This window comes from Trachurus trachurus (genome assembly GCF_905171665.1).
Source record: "Trachurus trachurus genome assembly, chromosome: 7".
In the NCBI taxonomy this organism is placed as follows: Eukaryota; Metazoa; Chordata; class Actinopteri; order Carangiformes; family Carangidae; genus Trachurus; species Trachurus trachurus.
In genome coordinates, this window is record NC_139901.1 from 22,893,309 (window position 1) to 22,912,165 (window position 18,857).

The window sequence follows — 18,857 nt, forward strand, 5'->3', positions numbered from 1 at the left end:
ATTTACCTATTTTCGCCTGTATTATATTGTTATTTTCCTTTAAAACTCCAGAAGTAAACATCCCACAACCATTTGAAATAGTTCATTTTGTCTTTTATTATTATTTTAATTAAACTTGGGGCAGTAAAAACACACTTTTTGTGGAGACTTGTATTGCTTACATGTTGACACTAGGGGGAGAGGGAACCACATGAACCAGCTTGGTGCAGGCTTAAGCTTTGCCCAATCAGGGATCATTATACATCAGGTCACACCTTAGAGTCTCTGCTATTGGACCAAAAAGTTTTCACCCCCGTGACTTTGATTGACAGGCGACGAGAGATGCGCAAAGCGGGTGCGCAGTCTGACGGATAATAGCTCATAGCATTAGCACTGCGGGTAAACGTAACCATTAACGGATTATCTGGTCACGATGGATTAAATCGCCCATGCCTGTTTTGTCGAGCACATCTTCAGCTTGAAAAAGAGGGTAAGCTTGTAATTTTATTCAGTGTTTTAGTGGGTTTGTGACTGACAAATGTCCGTCTTTTTCGGCACTCGAAAATGACTTCCGGGTTTGTGTGTGTTCAGTGAGCAGGCTGGTTTAAACCTTTACTGGGGTAAAAACTGCATTTTTGAGTTTTGCTTTTGTTTATATGACAGTTTATGATTTTTTGGTGGTGAAAGAAGAGGTGTACAGATGGTACATATATGTTAAAATCACCTTCGTTGTTGACGTGACGTCGCTTGTGGGCTGCCGTAGTCTGATATTGTTTGAGACATTTTCAGTGACTGTGAAAAAACCGTAGCACTTAGAAACTTCATTTTTTTTTCTACTTGTTGCCGAAAGTGTCCTTAAAAGGTCTGTGGTGGAGTTTTCATTACAGCATGCCTACGTTTCGTTATATTAAGGACGCCGTTCATGTGTTATTGATTTGGGACGCCGGCGTCCCAACCACTAGGGGGCCTGCGTGAACAGGTTGGCTTCTATTGTAATGTAGGATTTATTACTATTCAGACATACAGTTAAAATTTGGCACACTGACAAGTTAATATATTGATCTTTTTAATGTCCTAGTTTCGTTGTAACTGATTTTTGAGAGTAGGCGATTGTATCATGAAGTCATAGAAATATTTTCCTGATATACAGTGGCATGCAAAATTTCTGTAAATGTGAATAAGTGGAAGATAAAATGATCTCCAAAAGGCATAAAGTTAAACATGAAACACTCTTTTGCAATATTTTAAGCAATATCACTGTATTATTTTTGTTTTATATAATTTTAGAGTGAAAAGCAAACCAATGACTTAACTTTGGCCAAGGAAGCTATTACAATTTAGGCCTACCTGCTGTAGTCTCCGGGGTGGGGGGCTACTACAGTAGGTACTGTACTAACTATGCACGGTGCCCAAGCCTTTGCTGGCCCTTTTCCTTTCTGTCATTTTGAAATTGTAAAAGATGGAAATTAAAAAAAAAAATCTATTTATAGTTTAAAATGTAAAGGGAATGTGTCATCTGTTATGACTTTTGGAGATCATTTCATCTTGCTTAACTGTTCACATTTCTGCTCAAACTTTTGCATGCCACCTACAGCTGAATCATGTGTGGTATAAAACAGAAATAAGTAACACTTTATGAAAAGGCGTGGATTATTATGATAATTATGTACACTACTGGCTGGGGAAAAAAGCGGAAGAGCTGCATTCTGGGGTATGAAGTCCATCTCAGTTTCCGCTGGTGACGCACCCATCAGAATGAAACGCGATACGCCTACAAGTCCCATGATGCCTCAGAGCTAACTGTACTCCCAGCAGCACCAATCTTCAACAACAGAGAGCATGTCTGACGATAGCTGGGAAGACAGGCCCTCAAAGATGGAGAACGAAGAGAAAACTCCCACTTTGTCGAGCAGGTAATATGTCAGCATATGTGGGTTTTACTCGGAAAAGTTTGGAATAACGTAACGATTTTTGGACTACATTTAAAAAAAGAAAATGAATAAATATCCACTGGTTAGGCTATTGAGGAAACTCGACCTGTCACGTTGTGTCCCTTAGTGAGTAGGCTACAGCCACTGTAACTTGCCTAAAAGTAACATGACGCAGAGAAATTGTCATGTTATTTATATTAAACCCGGGAGTAGGTTTTGCTTTCGGTCTCTCACGAGGTTATTAATAACACCTGTCCTATTTTAACACAAGGTAACCTCCCCGTATAACTTCTGTCACCCTCCTTAACTTATGACAACACACGAATATTTGACACATGTAGCTAACTCAGCATGAGACATGCTAATAATGTGCCTTTAACATGTGCTGTTACTGCAACGTGGCGTGCACCAGCAGCCTGACTAGCGCAGAGAGGAAGTGAAGCAAGAGGCAGCATGCATTCATTTAGGAAAGGAGAGAAACATGGCATGTGTTTTTTTCTGTGCTGGCACTGCAGCATGAGTAAGTGCCATTTTCTGACAAACAAATATCATCTCCCTAAAGGCAATGTAAGGCTACAAAGAGGTGTGATAGTTGAATGAGGTGACTAACGCCATAGCGGAATTTGTATTAACATATCATACCGTCATTCATCCAATTAGTGCTCTTTCTGTAACCACCTACAGTAAAGAAAAAAAGAAAGAAAAAAAAGCAGCCTACAAACTGGTACCTAACTCGGCCACTAGAGGGTGTTACCGCATTAATCAATTCACACACACAGGGTGTATTCCTGTTTATTAAACCGGTATCACATTGAAGTTACAGTACACCGACATGGTCACATTTAGATAAAGCTTTACATAAATATATCTGCTTGATTACTGCAAAAAGTAGGAAACAACTTGTAAACCTTGTAAACTACCAGTTGAATTAGATCCAACTTTAAATCGAACAGCATAAGATTCAGCTGCAGATTTATGATCTTGGATTGCAATGCATTGGTGGCGTGTTTTGTTTATATTGCCCACCTTATCTACAGTATATGTATCCACTTACATAAGTCTGCCCTAGTTTCCAAAATAGATAAGAAAATGCATTTGGAATTTGGGTCATGTTGACATATGTTGTACCTTAATGGCTTCTGTGAGATGTGACTTAAATTTTTCACTAACATTACTTCTTTTTTTTTATAAGTCATTAGAATTTAGGGACACCCTGTGTTTGTTGTTAACATTTCTCATAGGCTATTACTTAACAATATTATTTTTAGTAAATTAGAATTTAGGGACACCCTGTGTTTGTTGTGCCTTAACATTTCTCATATTACTTAACAATATTATTTTTAGTAAAGTTTTACCACGACCGGGGCCCCCATAACTCTGCTGTGTCTCTGCAGCTACAGAGAGGTAGCTGAATGTTTGACATAGCAACCAGTTCAGGCGTCTTGTTTCGGCGTGGCTTTCTCACTGCAATAACAAGAAGCAGCAAAAGTCCCAAGTCTGCAATTACGATTAGAGAAAAAACACTGAATTCCCCCATGTCTCTCCCTTGTGGTTTTAACGAGGAAGTAGCAGATATGAGGTCCTGTCCAGTCTAAATATTTAGAAACGCTTTGAATGTTGGTTTAATTTGTGACTTCTCTGAGCAGTGAGGTTTTTTAAGCTGTGGCCTGTGCACTCCTTGGATTTGTTTTTGTTGCTCCAGAAGAGAATTAGCCTATCTCCCCTGATCTCTGGGTATAATGATTTGTTTGTCTCCACAAGTTGTGGCCCGGAAGGAGTGTATGTGTGTGTGTTGTGCACATGTTCGTTGTACTGTATGTGCCCAGGGCTATTCCGCAGACTGTCAGCTGATAGAGCAGTAGAGGTAGTGTTGGGTTTCATCATGCACCCAGTGGGTAAAGCGCGTGCGTACGTGTGTGTATGTGTGTGTGTTGATAATGCTGACGTCTCCAGACTCTGGTGTAAGGTACACAGAGACATGGCGAGTCCCTGCAGGGGAAAAAAGCACATCTCTCTTCCCCTTTCCCTCTGTCTCTCTGCATCTTTCCATTCCTCCTTCTCTTCACCTCTGTAACACGGCCTCAAGCGTCTCTGAATTTGATCAACTGCATCAATATCAGAGCAAAATAGTAGCAGCCTGTTTTTCTCTTCCTACTGTGTCTGTTTTTTTTTCTTCACACTTTTTCTTTTTCCCTTTTCCCATGTTATTTTTTTTTGTATCTCTGTCGCTCCCTTCTGGTTCCTCTTTCACCTCCAGCCACATATTGCGACACTGACTGTCAAAGACAGATGACCCAAGCTTGGCATGTGTATGTGTGTGTGTTTATGTGTGTGTGAGTGTGCCAGGAGTGGGAAGGTCTAGCTTTAACCTCATGCTATTAATACCACCTAATGAACATAATCTGGAGGGTAGGTTATCCTCTTACATTTGTTGGCTGAACGAATGAGGGGAGGAGAAAAGAGCAAGTGAAAGAGGAGGGAAAAGCAGTGCCGTAGTCCCAGTCTGAATGCGCTGTCCACCAGGCTGCAGTGCCTCTCTCTCCCAAAACAGAAAGCTAAACAGATGTTTAAAGTTTCGTTTTTCATCAAAGCTAACTCCCCTTTACATTGCCCTCCCTCTCTCTCTCTCTCTCTGGATGTGTTGTACCAGAGTGCAGTGCTGTTAACTGCTTTATTGTGCTTGAGTGTGTATAAAACTATAAGATCAAGACAAAACTTGCATAGCACACAAAGTGGAGGGCGTAATCATATTGTCTTGAGGCATGAGCTATCTACCGTCTTACTCAGGAGCTAGAGTATCTGGCTGTTGGACTCTCAGATCTGATGGCAGGTAAGTGTATTTATTTATTTATTTATTTATTTACATGATGTCATTTGTCTTTCAATTCTAGTGCCATCAGATGTACTACTAAACAAGTGTTTTGCTAAGTCTTGGTGTAAGTTGCTCTCTTCATTATCTGGATAAACAGGAATGACAGCTCCAGTCACTAAGCTCTCTGGAGTATAGCCATACTGGTTTGTGTTTACGTGCTTTAGGAAACTTTGTGTCTGTCAGTTACAGTAGTGTCTCACCGGTTTGGTGAGAGTGACTGTCTGCAGAAGTGCTTTTGTGCTGACACCCAAAGTTTATGCAGGATAATTGTGTTACGATTCGATCACAAGTTATGACATTATGTTAGCATTTTACACCATTTTGTTGCCCAAATTTACGATACAGTGCAAACTGGAATGAAGCAACTGTATTAAAGTCGAACAGTGTAAAGAAGTTGTTGTTTTTGTCAATAGAGGCACCACATAGTGTCAGATATTGTATGACCCCCCCTGTGTCTTATTTACTTCTATTATTGTCCCGGGTCACTGCTGACCGTTGGGCTTAGATGGTCTCATCTCATCTGGCCTCAAGTAACCTGCACTGTCACCGTCACTTTTCCCAAAGGTGCATCCATAGATCCATGGATGTATTGTTGAGGAGCACAGTGTATTGCTACTGTAACCACTGAATAAGGCCATGAGTCAGCAGAGTCAACCATACTTATCTTTTATGGCAACCCTAGTTTGGTTTTAACTGATAACCCAGTTTGGGTGTGCTATGTTTGAGTGTCCCGTGCCTTTTGTGTGCTTTCTTAGTTTCATTTCACTCCCTGTCTCCATCCAAGTTCAGGTAACCCTGGTGAGATAAGATAAATCTTTGCCCTCTCGTTTGTTTCACCCCCAACCTCCTGACACCTAGCAAGATAGATGGCCCATAAAAACATGTGAGAGCTGAAAGTTGACTGGAAAACAGAGAAATAGGCAGAGGAAACTCTTTGACTGCTCTCATACACAGCTTTCTATAGTTATGGCATCTGGATTTTTGCTGTCCTCAATTGGTGAAGTATGGATGTCTCGGATACGGCAGTAAGTTTTGCTAGCAACTGTTACCTGGTTAGCCTTATCAAGGCAGCATTTGTTTTGGTGATGCCTCTTGGTGATATTCCTTGTGCAACTTAATATGCGTGCGTTATCACTGATTAAAATGACTGCCTCGCAGATGTTATGCAAGTAGTTTTTTCCCTTGGACTAAAACATTTTTGTGGAGATAATGCACCACAGATTCAGACTAGAGTTTTTAGGGGAATGTTTTTGAGAGAGTGTTAAAAGGGAACAAGTGTTTTCCAGGCAGAAGTTGAGTTCGGGATAGTTTATTCAGCAATGTGTTTGACCGGTCCTTTATACTGTTGCTCTCTGCTTTGAATCGTGATCAGCCACAACCATTGACTGAATGTTAATGTGCATTCTTCTACACTTCTTCTTCAGCGTTTGGCGACCACAAAGGGACTGTTCGTACACACACATTTTCCACCTCACTCACTACAAAAATTGAGAAGCCATAGAAACACTTGCGCTAAGTATTGGACAAAACTCTTCTTCAAATTGTGTCTTCAGTATTGTTATGGTGTCGTGCAGGAGATTTGATTGACCAGCATGCTGGTATAGTCTATGCAAAGTCCCCCTGTGTTTTGTACCTGTTTTGAATGAGCCTGTTGTCATTTGTGTCTGAGGACTAATGATATTATGACGATTATGTCATTGACAATACCTTCAGGATATAACACATGCACATGTGGTTCAGCTACAGAAATAACCACACAACAGTTTTCATATAATTGAGTCAACATGTTTCCTCTGAGGTAACATCCGGTGTATTCTGTTACTGTTACTCTTACTTGAGGTATTTATATTCTACAAGACAAGACCCTGTGGTTGGAAGTTTAAAAAATAGCATTAAGCTATTGCTGAGTAACAACATTTGCATTGTCTTGTTTACTGTCACTTGACCGGTTAGCATTTATACACCCAAACTGGCAAACATGTATCACACACTAAAAGGAGAATCAAGCACTCATATGCTGGAAACTTTAACAAGGAGCAGCTTCTCCTTTAGGGAAGATTATCACAATGGTCTTGATGATCCTTTTATTGCTTGCTTTAACGCCACTGGTCAAATGCAACTCTTTGCACAGTGACACAAATAAGCAGGCTATGTGCTGGCATTGTGAAAGTTAAGAAAAATAAAAGCCTTTGTCATACTGTAACCAAAAGCCATTTATAATTTACCTCTTGATAAGATAAGTAGCCCGTAAAGATGTGTAAGCATGGGTCAAAAAGAAATTGTACACCTCAGCACTGTATCTGTATAGGCAATCTGTAGTTTGTCTCATCCATGCAAACAATCAAATTGCAAAAAAAATACGAAAACAGCAGGTGTTTCGTCCCTTTCTCCTTGGTGATGTGCTCTATTGTGTTTGTTGGTTTACAGTGGAGATAATGAGGGATCACTTGACCGGCTTCTCCCCGCGGTAAACGCGGGCCTGTCGCCCAGGAAAAGGACCACCAGCCAGTGTAAGTCTGAGCCCCCCCTCCTCCGCACCTCCAAGCGAACCATCTACACCGCTGGACGTCCGCCCTGGTACAACGAACATGGAACACAGTCCAAAGAGGCCTTCGTCATCGGTAGGAGACGTAACGCAAATGAATAACCCAACATTACAACACTCAACACTGACTCTATTCCTTCTACATGGATTAATTAGAGTATGTATACATTTGCATTAGAATACAAATAAGATGCCAGTACCAATAAATCTTTTTATAAGTGAGTTTTCAAACCTGAAAAAAATGCTTCCCTGGATAAAATCAAGTACCAAGTCTGAAATCTAAGAACTGACTGTCATCCTAGCGGTTACAGGTGTATTTATCTGTTGTAAACAAAGTAAAACGACTCCCTGAATAAAGCAGTGAGGGAGCAGAGCAATCACCTTATTTATAAGTAATGCATACTTACACAAAGTACGGTGTCATTACTTGTATTTTAGATGATTTTAAGGCTGAGGGACTCTGCTGAAAGCCGTTGGAAAGTAGTGTGCTTTCAAGAGAACAGGAATTTCTGCAAATACTCTCACCAGTTAATGGGAATGTTTATCTCAAAGACAGCCAGTCCCTTTTTCTACCTGTCTCTACACGTATATAATATAATAACCTAAGGCAACGTAAAGAAACAACAGAGTGTTCTGCCAAGCTAGTGCTACTATGTTCCCACCATAAAAATAAAATTACACTTTTGCAATTAAAAATGTATGAACGTGTTACGTAATGTTTTTGTGTCAATATTCTGTCGCAGGTCTGTGTGGGGGCAGCGCTTCAGGGAAGACAACCGTAGCAAGGAAAATCATTGAAGCTCTAGATGTTCCTTGGGTTGTTCTTCTCTCCATGGACTCTTTTTACAAGGTGTGGATTTATGTAGTATGTGGGATATATGTTGCCAGTCTCTGCCCATGTGCAGCCTCACACCTATCTGTATTGATGTGAGGTGAGGATTTCTATTTCTTATGTAGGTATTTCAATTTTGACATCAATCCAGATGCTTTTAGACTCTGGAGGTTAAAATGTTAACATCAAATAAGTCTTAAGAAATAACTTGTTCCTTTCATGATTGCTTCATCTGTGTCTTTTATGACTGCTAACTCCTCAAGTGGCCTGAAGGAAGGGTAGGAAAGAGAGGGGCTGAGTGCAAAGACAGAGTAGAAGAGAGAAAATAGGATTCACTTTGAGTCCCAGAAGGAAAATGAGGATAAGATGAGTCAGTGGAGAGAAAGGAGACAGAAAGGATAAAATATTAGAAGGCAGCTGTGTTGAAAGAGAAGTGTTGAGCGAATTGGGGAGAATAAAAAAGAGTGAGGGAGAGCAATCAAGCCAGAGCCGTCATTCATGCCCCTCTATACCTCCACCCACTCTCTGGTTATGTAATCCTGTCACAATCTGACAGTAGTGGTTCACACTGTTCGGAGTAGGAGGGATCTACCAGTGACCAGGGGTACTTCAGCCCTCAGCAAGTGCCAGTTCGCACTCTACATTGCCATACTTTAGGTCGGCATCCGAAATATTTGATATGGAATTTGTCTTCTTCTTTTTTTACTCTGTACCCTCTCCTCTTGTGTTGGAAAGAAGACACGTTGTCTAATGTTTGCTTACAGCCCCCTGAGAGCCTGTAACACAGAGTTATCATTATTACAAGTGTTTAATCAGTTAACTTGAGAAGAGACTGTTGCTGTTCTGAGACTGCTACATGCAAGGTCCGGGCTTTTAATGCTTGACCACCCCGAGGGCAGACACACACACACAAACACACACACACACCACCTGGTACAGACGTCACAGTGGCGCATGATGTTCTCCTAAATTTAGGTCTCCTTACTTCAACCGCTCTTGAACTGTGATCTGCGGCGCCTAAGTGTTTTTACACAGGCGTGTGTAATTTCATTTACTAAATGATTATATTAGTATGTGTTATGTGTTTGTTTGTTGTTGACAAGCAAAAGCCAGAGACAAATAAATATTTTGATGAGAAAATGATGCTGCGTTGTGCTTAGAAAGCACAGTTTCTGTAAAGTCATTCCAACTTTGTTTTGGCCCTTTTCTTCAGGTACTAACCCCAGAGGAGCAGAGTCTTGCTGCCAGTAACGACTACAACTTTGACCACCCCGATGCTTTTGACTTTGATTTGCTGAAACACATCCTGCGCAAACTAAAGAAGGGAAAGAGCGTGAAAATCCCTGTGTATGACTTCACAACTCATGGGAGACATAAGGACTGGGTAAGGTTGAAAGCACACACACTCAACATCATGATAATGCACTTTGTAAGTTAATAAGTTACTGCGTATAATCTCAGTTTCTCGATTACCTAAGAGCGCTTTAATCTCCCTCGCTAGAGATTTAGAGTCACAAATCTGCTACTCCAGATGGTCGCAGACAAAACATCAGTGTGATTTCTCTCTACATGGTTTTGTGTTTTGATGTCTATTGACTACTGTAAGTTCAATATTCATTTATCAGTGGCACCTGTTAATTATGGTTGAGCATAAACATTGTTTAAGCATAAACAATGATTGGTGTCTAATGTCTAATGGTCACCTACTATTGTTTGTATGTACATTGTACTATAATAATATCTGCACGTGTGTCTACCACAGAAAACTGTATATGGAGCCAGTGTTATCATCTTTGAGGGAATCATGGCCTTCGCTGATAAAGAGCTCTTGCAGGTAAGTCAAGGTTATTGTCCTGTGACATGGTCATCTGGTCACTGGAAGTTGCTGGTGTCAGATTCATTGTTATCTGTGCTCGTCGTGGTCAAATGTGCAGCTAGTATTGTCTATGCAAAAACAAGCTTTGCAAGTCTTTTAAATGTAAAACCCCTGAATCAAATGTAAATAAATTCACAATAGAATCAAGAGAGTGTCTTTAGGTTGCCTTGTTTTCAGCGTCTTCTTTGTGTAGATTTGCAGTTTGTGAAACTAAACGGTGTTTGTCCCCGTTTCATGTTCTCCTGTCAGCTGTTGGACATGAAACTTTTTGTGGACACAGACTCGGACATCCGCCTGGTGCGCCGCTTGAGGAGGGACATTTCAGAGAGGGGGCGAGAAATTGAAGGAGTCATCAAACAGTACAACAAGTTTGTCAAGCCAGCATTTGAACAGTACATCGAGCCCACCATGCGCCTGGCTGATATTGTGGTGCCACGTGGTGCGTGTACACTCACACACACACACACACACACACATATATACATGACATACACACATTATTTACATACATATAGCTTCAGTTTTACTCCTTCTATGATACTGCTAAATCGTTAGTTTCACTGCAAAGGTTCAGTATTACAATTTTATTATTATTATAACCTTTATTTAACCAGGTTTGTCCCATTGAGATCCAAGATCTCTTTTGCAAGAGAGACCTGGCCAAGAATGACAGTACATAGTTTCAACACATAGTCACATTAATTAAAAACATAAAACAAACGAACAAACAAAACAAAAAACAAAATTGAATTTTTAAAATGAGTTAAAATAATTTACAAGATTAGTCAAACATTTGCACTCAATTAAAACATTTGCACTCCTGAAGCCTGGATGTGATGGAATTTATCATGGACTTGAATACATTCAAGTACATGATAATTGCTATATTCAAGTCTGTTTGGAATTTAGTTATAATCTCTCACATGTCACTGCTGTTAAAATCTCAATTGCTGTCAGTCACTGTGTGTTTTCAACTTGCATCTAAACATAATTTCACTGTATTTGTCAGGTGGTGGCAACATGGTGGCCATCGATTTGATCGTGCAACATGTACACAGTCAGCTGGAGGAGGTAAGTGAAGTCACACTCACACTCACAGACCTACACACACAGATACACAGTCACTCTGGGTTAATATTTATTTTGGTGTCTGACTCGTGTTATCTTACAGTGAGGTGCAGGTGGAGTTGAGTAGTTGCAACCAACCTTAAATTTGTAGTCATTGATTACAAGCTCCATCACACCCTCTTGTGGAAATAACCTGTATTGCATTTATCCAAGTGGATGGTGATTGTGCATGATTGCCCCCAGGCCTATTCTGTAAAAGATTGTGCAAACAATTCTTAGCTATAATTATTTTTATTTGTCTTGGGGAATATAATCATTGACATATGATATAGACTCAAGTTGTTTGCATATTTGGTGCAGGTAATAACTAATATTAAATATTTGCCTGTCTTAGTGGGTTCCTAATGTACAAATTAATACAAATTAGTTTACCCTTATAGCAACAATCATAAAGTTGATAAGTCACAAATGCTATACTTGATAGTCATTCTCTGATGAGTCTGAAGCTTCATGTTTTCACTTGTAGGAATTTATAGGGCCCTGATGTTTGGCATATATGCAGTTTTTTTTCTTCTTCTCGTTTTGGTAATTATTTACATTTTCTGGCATCAAGATGGAGTTAGATGAAACATGCACCAAATCAATGAGATGAATCTGTAGTTTTAACACCTTTGTAGCTCTAGTTTGGTAAATTATGACAAAATGGGGAATTAATTAAAAGTAAACATATTATAAATAATAAATCCATCCATTCATGGTGATGGTTCATGACATTGCCCTTTTATAGTATGTGTGACATGTAGCCCACTAATTGTGAAACCAGAGGCAATTTTTACCCATGGGGAGCACTTTGTGCCAAAGTGCACTTTGCTTTGTTTCCTCCCCACTATACACACACAGTAATACACAGGCTGCTGATGGACTACTCTCTCACCCCCTCCCCACCTTCCCCACCCCGCCCCCCCACCCCCCATCCCCCCTCCATGGCTCACAGCGCGAGCTCAGCGTCAGGTAGAGTGGCCTTTATCCTGTCTATCATTCTCTACCTCACCATCTGCCCAGTTCCTCAACTTCAGCTTCTTGCAGGGAGGGAGAGAAAAAGAGTCCAGCAAAACCAACGTCTACCTTCCACTGAACTGCTGGCTGCCATGGCACATCGCCAGGCGGCACTCTTGTTCTTCATCTGTAAACCTACCTAATATGGCCCATTTCAGATTAGTGACGATAACGTACCAAAACATTGCAAAGATTTTGTCCTCCCCAGGTTGGAGCAAATATAAAAACTGCATGAAAACAGCTGTGAACATTTGAAAGTGAAACTTTGATCAAAAGTTTTGAAGTGATGTGGTGCAGCCAGCATTTAATGTAAAGACGTTGGTTTTCCTTCTCTCTACCTTTTAGAGAAATGACAACTCACGCTCTTCCTGCCTTCTGTGTCTAAAAATACACCAATGAGTGAAGTCACTGACCCCTCCTTTCAGCAGCAACAAGAATGAGAGAGAGAGTGACAATACCAGAAAGCAAGAGAGAGGAAGCTCTTGCTACAGCTATTGTTGACTATCACATACCTCAGCCACAGAGAAAGTTTCCAATACCCTACTACAAAGCGCTGAGTTTTTCCATTGAATGTCGGCCACAGTATCTGAGACAGAGAGAGCGGAAGTGAGCTTGGTGTCTGTCTTTAGACACAGGATGTGCTGGGGCCTGTGAGCTGAAATACCAACCTCTCCTCTTCTACATGGTGAAAGAGTGACAGCCGCACGATAGTTCACGCACCTCCCACGCGTACACACAATGGATGCACTTGTATAGATTTGCAAATCTGATCCAAAACTTGATAATGCTCTCTTTAACTCTAGTACGTGTTCAGCACGGCCTGTTACCCCCTTTCCTCTCAGTATTATGACAAATAAAATGAGAACCAGTAAATATTATTTTAGTTAGTTTACTTATAATGGAAATTTACCTCAGTGCTGAGTGTATTTCAGAGACGTTTGACATTTTTAAGTCTCAGCTGTCACACTCTTCACTGTGAGAGATAATCCTTGCTCCCTTCATCCACTTGATGTTGTGTCTCCTCTCATTTTTCCTCCTCTTATCTGTTGTTTTTTCATCTCTCTGTGTCTCCTCTTTTGTGACTGTTGTTGTGTTTCGTCGAAAAAAAAATCTCCCCATAGAGGAAACTTCGCTGGGATATGTGAGCAGATTTGCTATGACTTTTCTTTCCTTTGCATCTGGCTAACATGTATCGCAGTGACATTGTGGAGACTGTGGTGTCAACAACACTGAATCACTGACTATTTGTAACAGTGTGCGCTCCTAGAGCCCAGGCTAGACCTCGGCTAACTACATATAACAAGGAAGTTATTAGAGAGTAGAGACCGGTCATGGAAAATAACATTCATGCATATTAATTATATCATGCAGTGAGATTTTCCTTTATTGCAAATCTGTATATTATGTTAATATTTTTTTATGGCTCATTCCTAATTCTTAATGTTCTTTTCCATTATCACGGTCTCTGTGCTGTTGTAATTTTCCACTTAAACACTCAACACTGGCACTGTGTGCTTTGCAGTTTTGTGTGTCTGCCTTTTCCAGTTACGGTGGTTACAGACTACTATTGTCAACTTTGCTCCAAATACTCTCTGAAAATGATTTGCATGTATTTACACATCTCTGTGTGTGTGTGTGTGTGTGTGTGTGTCTGTTTTGTTTTGTTTTTTGCTTGTTTTGCTTGTTTGTGAAGTTGTACACCACATTCTGTACACACAGGTGCAGAGAAGTGTTAATTGCACTTATTCATGTTCATTGTTTTCCTGTGTCCATCCACTTTTTCTCTTTCCCTGCTCCTCTCACCCTGCACCACCCCTGGTCTACTGCGTGTTGCCGTGGTTACAGGGCAGCCCTGGCGTCAGCACACCAGGCCCAACCTCTGCCCCAGACACTCAGCGTCCTGGAGAGTACACCCCAGGTCAGGGGCATGCACACCATCATCAGGTAAAAGCTGCTGTATGAAATGTTGATTTGTCAAATGAACAAGCAGTTTTTTTGTTTAAAGGAATTATCATTGTATATGATAGTAACATAAATCTTGTGTCTCTCTCTCTTTCCTAATCACCACATTTAGAAATAAGGAAACCAGCCGCGATGAATTCATTTTCTACTCCAAGAGGTTGATGCGTCTGTTGATCGAGCGAGCGCTCTCCTTCCTCCCCTCACAGGTGCCACACACCCTATCCCTCAGATACACTGTTAATTAACCCACAGCACTACAGGAGGATTCTGTAACCCTTTGTATTTAGGACAGTTAGATACATTGATGTAGATGTAGGTGTGTAAAAGAAAAAAAGGAAAGAAAGAAAGTGTGAGACAACTGATGGATAGACAGATGTTGACCAGAACTATCGAGAGAGTGAGATGCAATATGTTGTCTTGAAAATATTGAAAGATGGAGATGAATGGAAAAAGAGTAAGCACTGGTATTTGCAGAAAAGAGAATAAGATATACATGCACATAGTGGCCTGCCGTCTGAGCCAGGAAGCTTGTCAGGTTACCACGGTGGAAAGTTTCCATACCTTCACCATGAGAAACAGGTGACAAGTTAGAGTCTGCACCCATGTGACTTAAGTGTGAAATTTACTGTAGGTACTCACAAAGTATTTTCCGGACTTGTATTCTATAGTACAGTCATGATCAGCACTGTGCTCACACTGTTATGATGTTTAATATTATCTCAGGTCCACATAGTCCAGACCCCCCAAGGAGAGGATTATGAAGGCAGGTCTTTCCATGGGAAGAGGGTGAGTGAACTCCATTTACTTCCTGCCGGTTTCTCAACTTTTTTTCTTTTCTTTTCTTTTTTTTTTAAAGAGTTTTGTCGCTGCCTAAACTGATGCAATTAACCTCCGTTTTTTTTTTCCTTTGGTTTTCTTTAGATCACAGGCGTGTCCATCCTGCGAGCAGGGGAGACCATGGAGCCGGCTCTTCGAGCTGTCTGCAAAGATGTCCGCATCGGCAAGATCCTCATTCAGACCAACCAGGACACAGGAGAACCAGAGGTACAGATGTGAACTGTGACTGTGTGGCTCATGCAACTTTAAAAAAATATATGTATATTTTTACTTGTGAATTTTCTGGTCAATTATGTTATGTTAAGTGTCTTGTTGTGTTGCAAGGTCCTGCTGTTTATTTTAGTTATTTATTTATTTATTTATTTATGTCCTGTGCAGGAAATTCTCAGGTTAGGGGCTTTCTGCAACACACCACCTATGATATAGCTACAGGATATAGGTCCTGGTCATGTATTTCATATTTTTGGTGTCAACCCACATCCTGTGTAAAACATTGGCAGCTTCATTACCTGCGTCTACCCAAAGACATCGGCGAAGACCATGTGATTCTGATGGACTGTACTGTGTCCACGGGAGCTGCTGCCATGATGGCTGTACGAGTCCTTCTGGTGGGTGTCCCCGACTTGTTCACAAATCCGTGTTGACTGTGCAGTGAGCTGTATTACAGAGTTTTTCACAGTCGTGTTTTCATATTCAGGACCATGACGTTCAGGAGGACAAGATCCTGCTGGTGTCTTTGCTAATGGCTGAAATGGGAATCCATTCAGTGGCCTACGCATTTCCACAGGTTAAAATCATCACCACAGCTGTCGACAAGAAGGTCAATGATCTGTTCCACATCATACCTGGCATAGGTGAGGAATGCTGGGATAGAAGAGAGTGTAGAAGAAGCACTGCTTGTTGCAGTGTTTTTTTTTCATGGGGCGTGCTTGACCTTTACATGATGTTGTCTCTGATCCGAACAGATTAACTGATGCTATCACATTTGTCGTCCCTGTAGGAAACTTTGGGGATCGGTACTTCGGAACAGATGCACCCCCTGACTGGAGCGATGACGACTTGGATGAGCCCAGTTATTGATCAAATTATTGGCAGTGCATTGACTTTATTGGGTGATTCATGGAAATGCCCCTCTGAGGATGATCATTTGCTACTGTCAGGCCATAAAATTTGTCCTCCAAGAGCCAAACAATGCTACCCTGAAAAATCAACAAAACAGGATGAACGTTGCCAATCTAGAGCCACCATGTTGAAATTTTAAGTTAAATTATTATTTAATCTCATGTAAATACTGTTGTGGAAAGTGGAACTGAAATATTTTTGTATGATCACTAAGTTATGAAGTCCAAATGTTTTATTTTAATCTTTAATTTTAGAATGTGACAATCTCTGTATCAAAATTTGCAGACATGTTTTGGAAAAATATTATCTATCCTCAAGGCGTGTGCTGCAGACGACACTGAATGTAAATTTGCACGTGCTGTACGGGAAAAAGAAATATCGAGCTTTTAAGGTTATTTTTATCACAAACCTTCCTCACAACTTTCAAAAATCAGAACATGAACTCATGTTGCTCAACTTCCATTGCCATGAGCACTTTCTGAAGGACCATTCAATCGGAAAATGTGTAGGTGTATCTGTCTTTTTTTTTCTTTTTTTTAGCTCTCCGGTTCAGCCTTTTCCTTCTCTGTGGATGCTGACCCAACCAGTAGAAAAGGGTGTTGAAACTGTTAAAAGTATGCACTTGTGCTGTGTATTTATGCAGTATATCCCTCATTTACATATTCTACACTATGGATAGACTTAACGAGTAAAAAGGCAAATATATCGTTTTACTGCTGTGAAACTAGGTCATCTGCATTTAACAAAACACAGACTAAATGATTATTTCAGTCCCACACAACCTCATTTATGCCTTTTTTTATGCTGTAGATGAAATTGTTGTTTTTTCTTTTTGTTTTTTGTTTTTTTGGTTTAAAAAAAAGGGCCTGTAGAGTTTGATATGACCTCAGAACAAGTCAAAAGGTGTCCTGTAGTGCCTGATCTTTTTACATTGTCAGTATTGGGGAAAGAAAAAAAACATGATTTCTGTTAAACTTAGTGCCTGTTAAATGTTGCCTTGCTCTGATAAGGATAATTTCAAAAGTGTGGATGTATTTTAAAATATTCATCCACGTGCTTATAAGAACTGATGTAATGAGACGTCAGGAGGAGAGCGTTGCATAGAAAGTGCGCTTTGCATTTTACTCTATCATGTGTTGACTCCCTCGTTTAATTAGATGAATATGATGTTCTCTTTACAGGTTGACACTCAATTATCCATGTACTATATTTTGATAAACATTGCTCATACAGTATCACTCATTTCCGTTACAAAAAAACAAAAAAAATAGGTACAGCAATACGAGAAAAAATATCAAAAGAGCCGTGCTGAAAGTGGAACACTGTGCAACCTATGACATTAGCATTGGATACCGGTACAGCTGTTAGTTCACCATAATCTTAACATTTAATCAACTGCTTCTGCTCAACACAACCGTTAGCAAGTCATTGTGCACTGAAAATCCGTTGACCGAGTTTGTAGCCTCAGTGTGTGACTGTGTGCTGTTTAACTCCTCTGCTGCATGTTTTTATATATATATTTAATAAAAGTGCAAAAGAGCTTTTAAATTTCTTCTGGTGCATTCTTTCATTTAAGCCAAATAAACATGTTACGACAAACAACATATTATCTGTGTTCAGCTAGTTCACGCCAGGTGAACGGGGGTCATATTTCAGCCTCGCATTAAAATCTTTTTTCAGACTGGGATAGAAAAACAAACCTCAAAGAAAAAAAAGCACATTTCTCTCATCATCAACATGATGAGATACACATTTTCGTAGTCACACATTTTTACCTCTATCCAACACTTAATGACAGAATGAAACATTACCTACACTTTGAAAATGAACAGGAAGGATATTGTGGTTGTCCTCTTCTCATGGAAAGTAACCTTGACATCTTCCATCACTTTCCATAATTATCACTCTGACAGCTGTCAAGACGTCAGCCACAGTAAAGCATGATTGACATACATTTGATGAGGCTGATGGACAATTACAAACCAGCAGCCGATTAGGCAGATATTGACCCGCTAGAGGCAGTTTTTTTTCTGAGAAGCTGTGAGAAGGACAGTCAAAAGACACACAAGAGCTAAGAATATCAGGAAGCTCAGCAGCAGCAGCATTGCACTGCTCTAGTTTGTCTAGAGTAAAAATGTTCAGCTGTCTCAGATTTGACGGGTTCTGTTTTTCTGCAAAAGTGAAAATGGCTGAGATTTGATTAAAATGCAGTAATGAGTTCATTTAATGTCAAATTGGATTTAATTTGCAATAAGTTTAGAAGTTTGCCTTGTCTTTATTTTTATCACAGCAATTGTAGTACTCTCTTTCTACACGCACACACACACCCACACACACACTCACTCACTCACTTCCATACACAAATTAGTTTATTATCTTCCACTGCATGCTGACATTTGCCAAAATACTATTTTCTTTAGTCAGTTTCAGATCTATTTCATTTCTCATGATAAAGTGGCATAGTCCCTCGAATGGAGATGTCAGTGGAAAGTTTACCACCAGCACTGACAAACAGGAAGGTGGTGTGTCTGTGTGTGTGTCAGCATGTGTGTTGTGAGTTGCATCCCCATTGGTAGCACAAAGCATGATGAGGTCACAGCTTGGTAAAGACAGCAGGAGCGGCAGTTATAACTCAGCGACCTGTCTTTTTTTTTATCCTCATGTCACCAGCTTGGCTCCAGGTCGCTCTTCTCTCTCTTCCTCTGTATCTTCTTTGGCTCTTGATTTTAGATGATGAAGATGTCTCTCTCTCTCTCTTTCTTTTTTTTTCTTTTTTC

General features: G+C 40.3%; 1 protein-coding gene across 4 annotated transcripts; it reads left to right on the top strand.

The window, feature by feature from the left end:
* The first annotated feature begins 1,785 nt into the window (after positions 1-1,785).
* Positions 1,786-17,632, top strand: uckl1b (uridine-cytidine kinase 1-like 1b). Of its 4 annotated transcripts, none has more exons than XM_083976282.1 (15): positions 1,786-1,892; positions 7,210-7,403; positions 8,071-8,177; positions 9,373-9,543; positions 9,922-9,993; positions 10,285-10,474; positions 11,045-11,106; positions 12,098-12,114; positions 14,005-14,103; positions 14,234-14,327; positions 14,845-14,907; positions 15,043-15,165; positions 15,459-15,566; positions 15,656-15,812; positions 15,959-17,632. In XM_083976282.1, exons 1-15 carry the CDS (start codon positions 1,819-1,821, stop codon positions 16,036-16,038), a joined length of 1,611 nt encoding a protein of 536 aa, XP_083832408.1. In that variant the 5' UTR covers positions 1,786-1,818; the 3' UTR covers positions 16,039-17,632. The 4 variants fall into 4 exon arrangements, with proteins under 4 accessions (XP_083832408.1, XP_083832407.1, XP_083832410.1 ...); XM_083976281.1 differs by lacking the exon at positions 12,098-12,114 and adding an exon at positions 13,281-13,300; XM_083976284.1 differs by lacking the exon at positions 1,786-1,892 and adding an exon at positions 4,334-4,740.
* Positions 17,633-18,857: the final 1,225 nt, after the last annotated feature.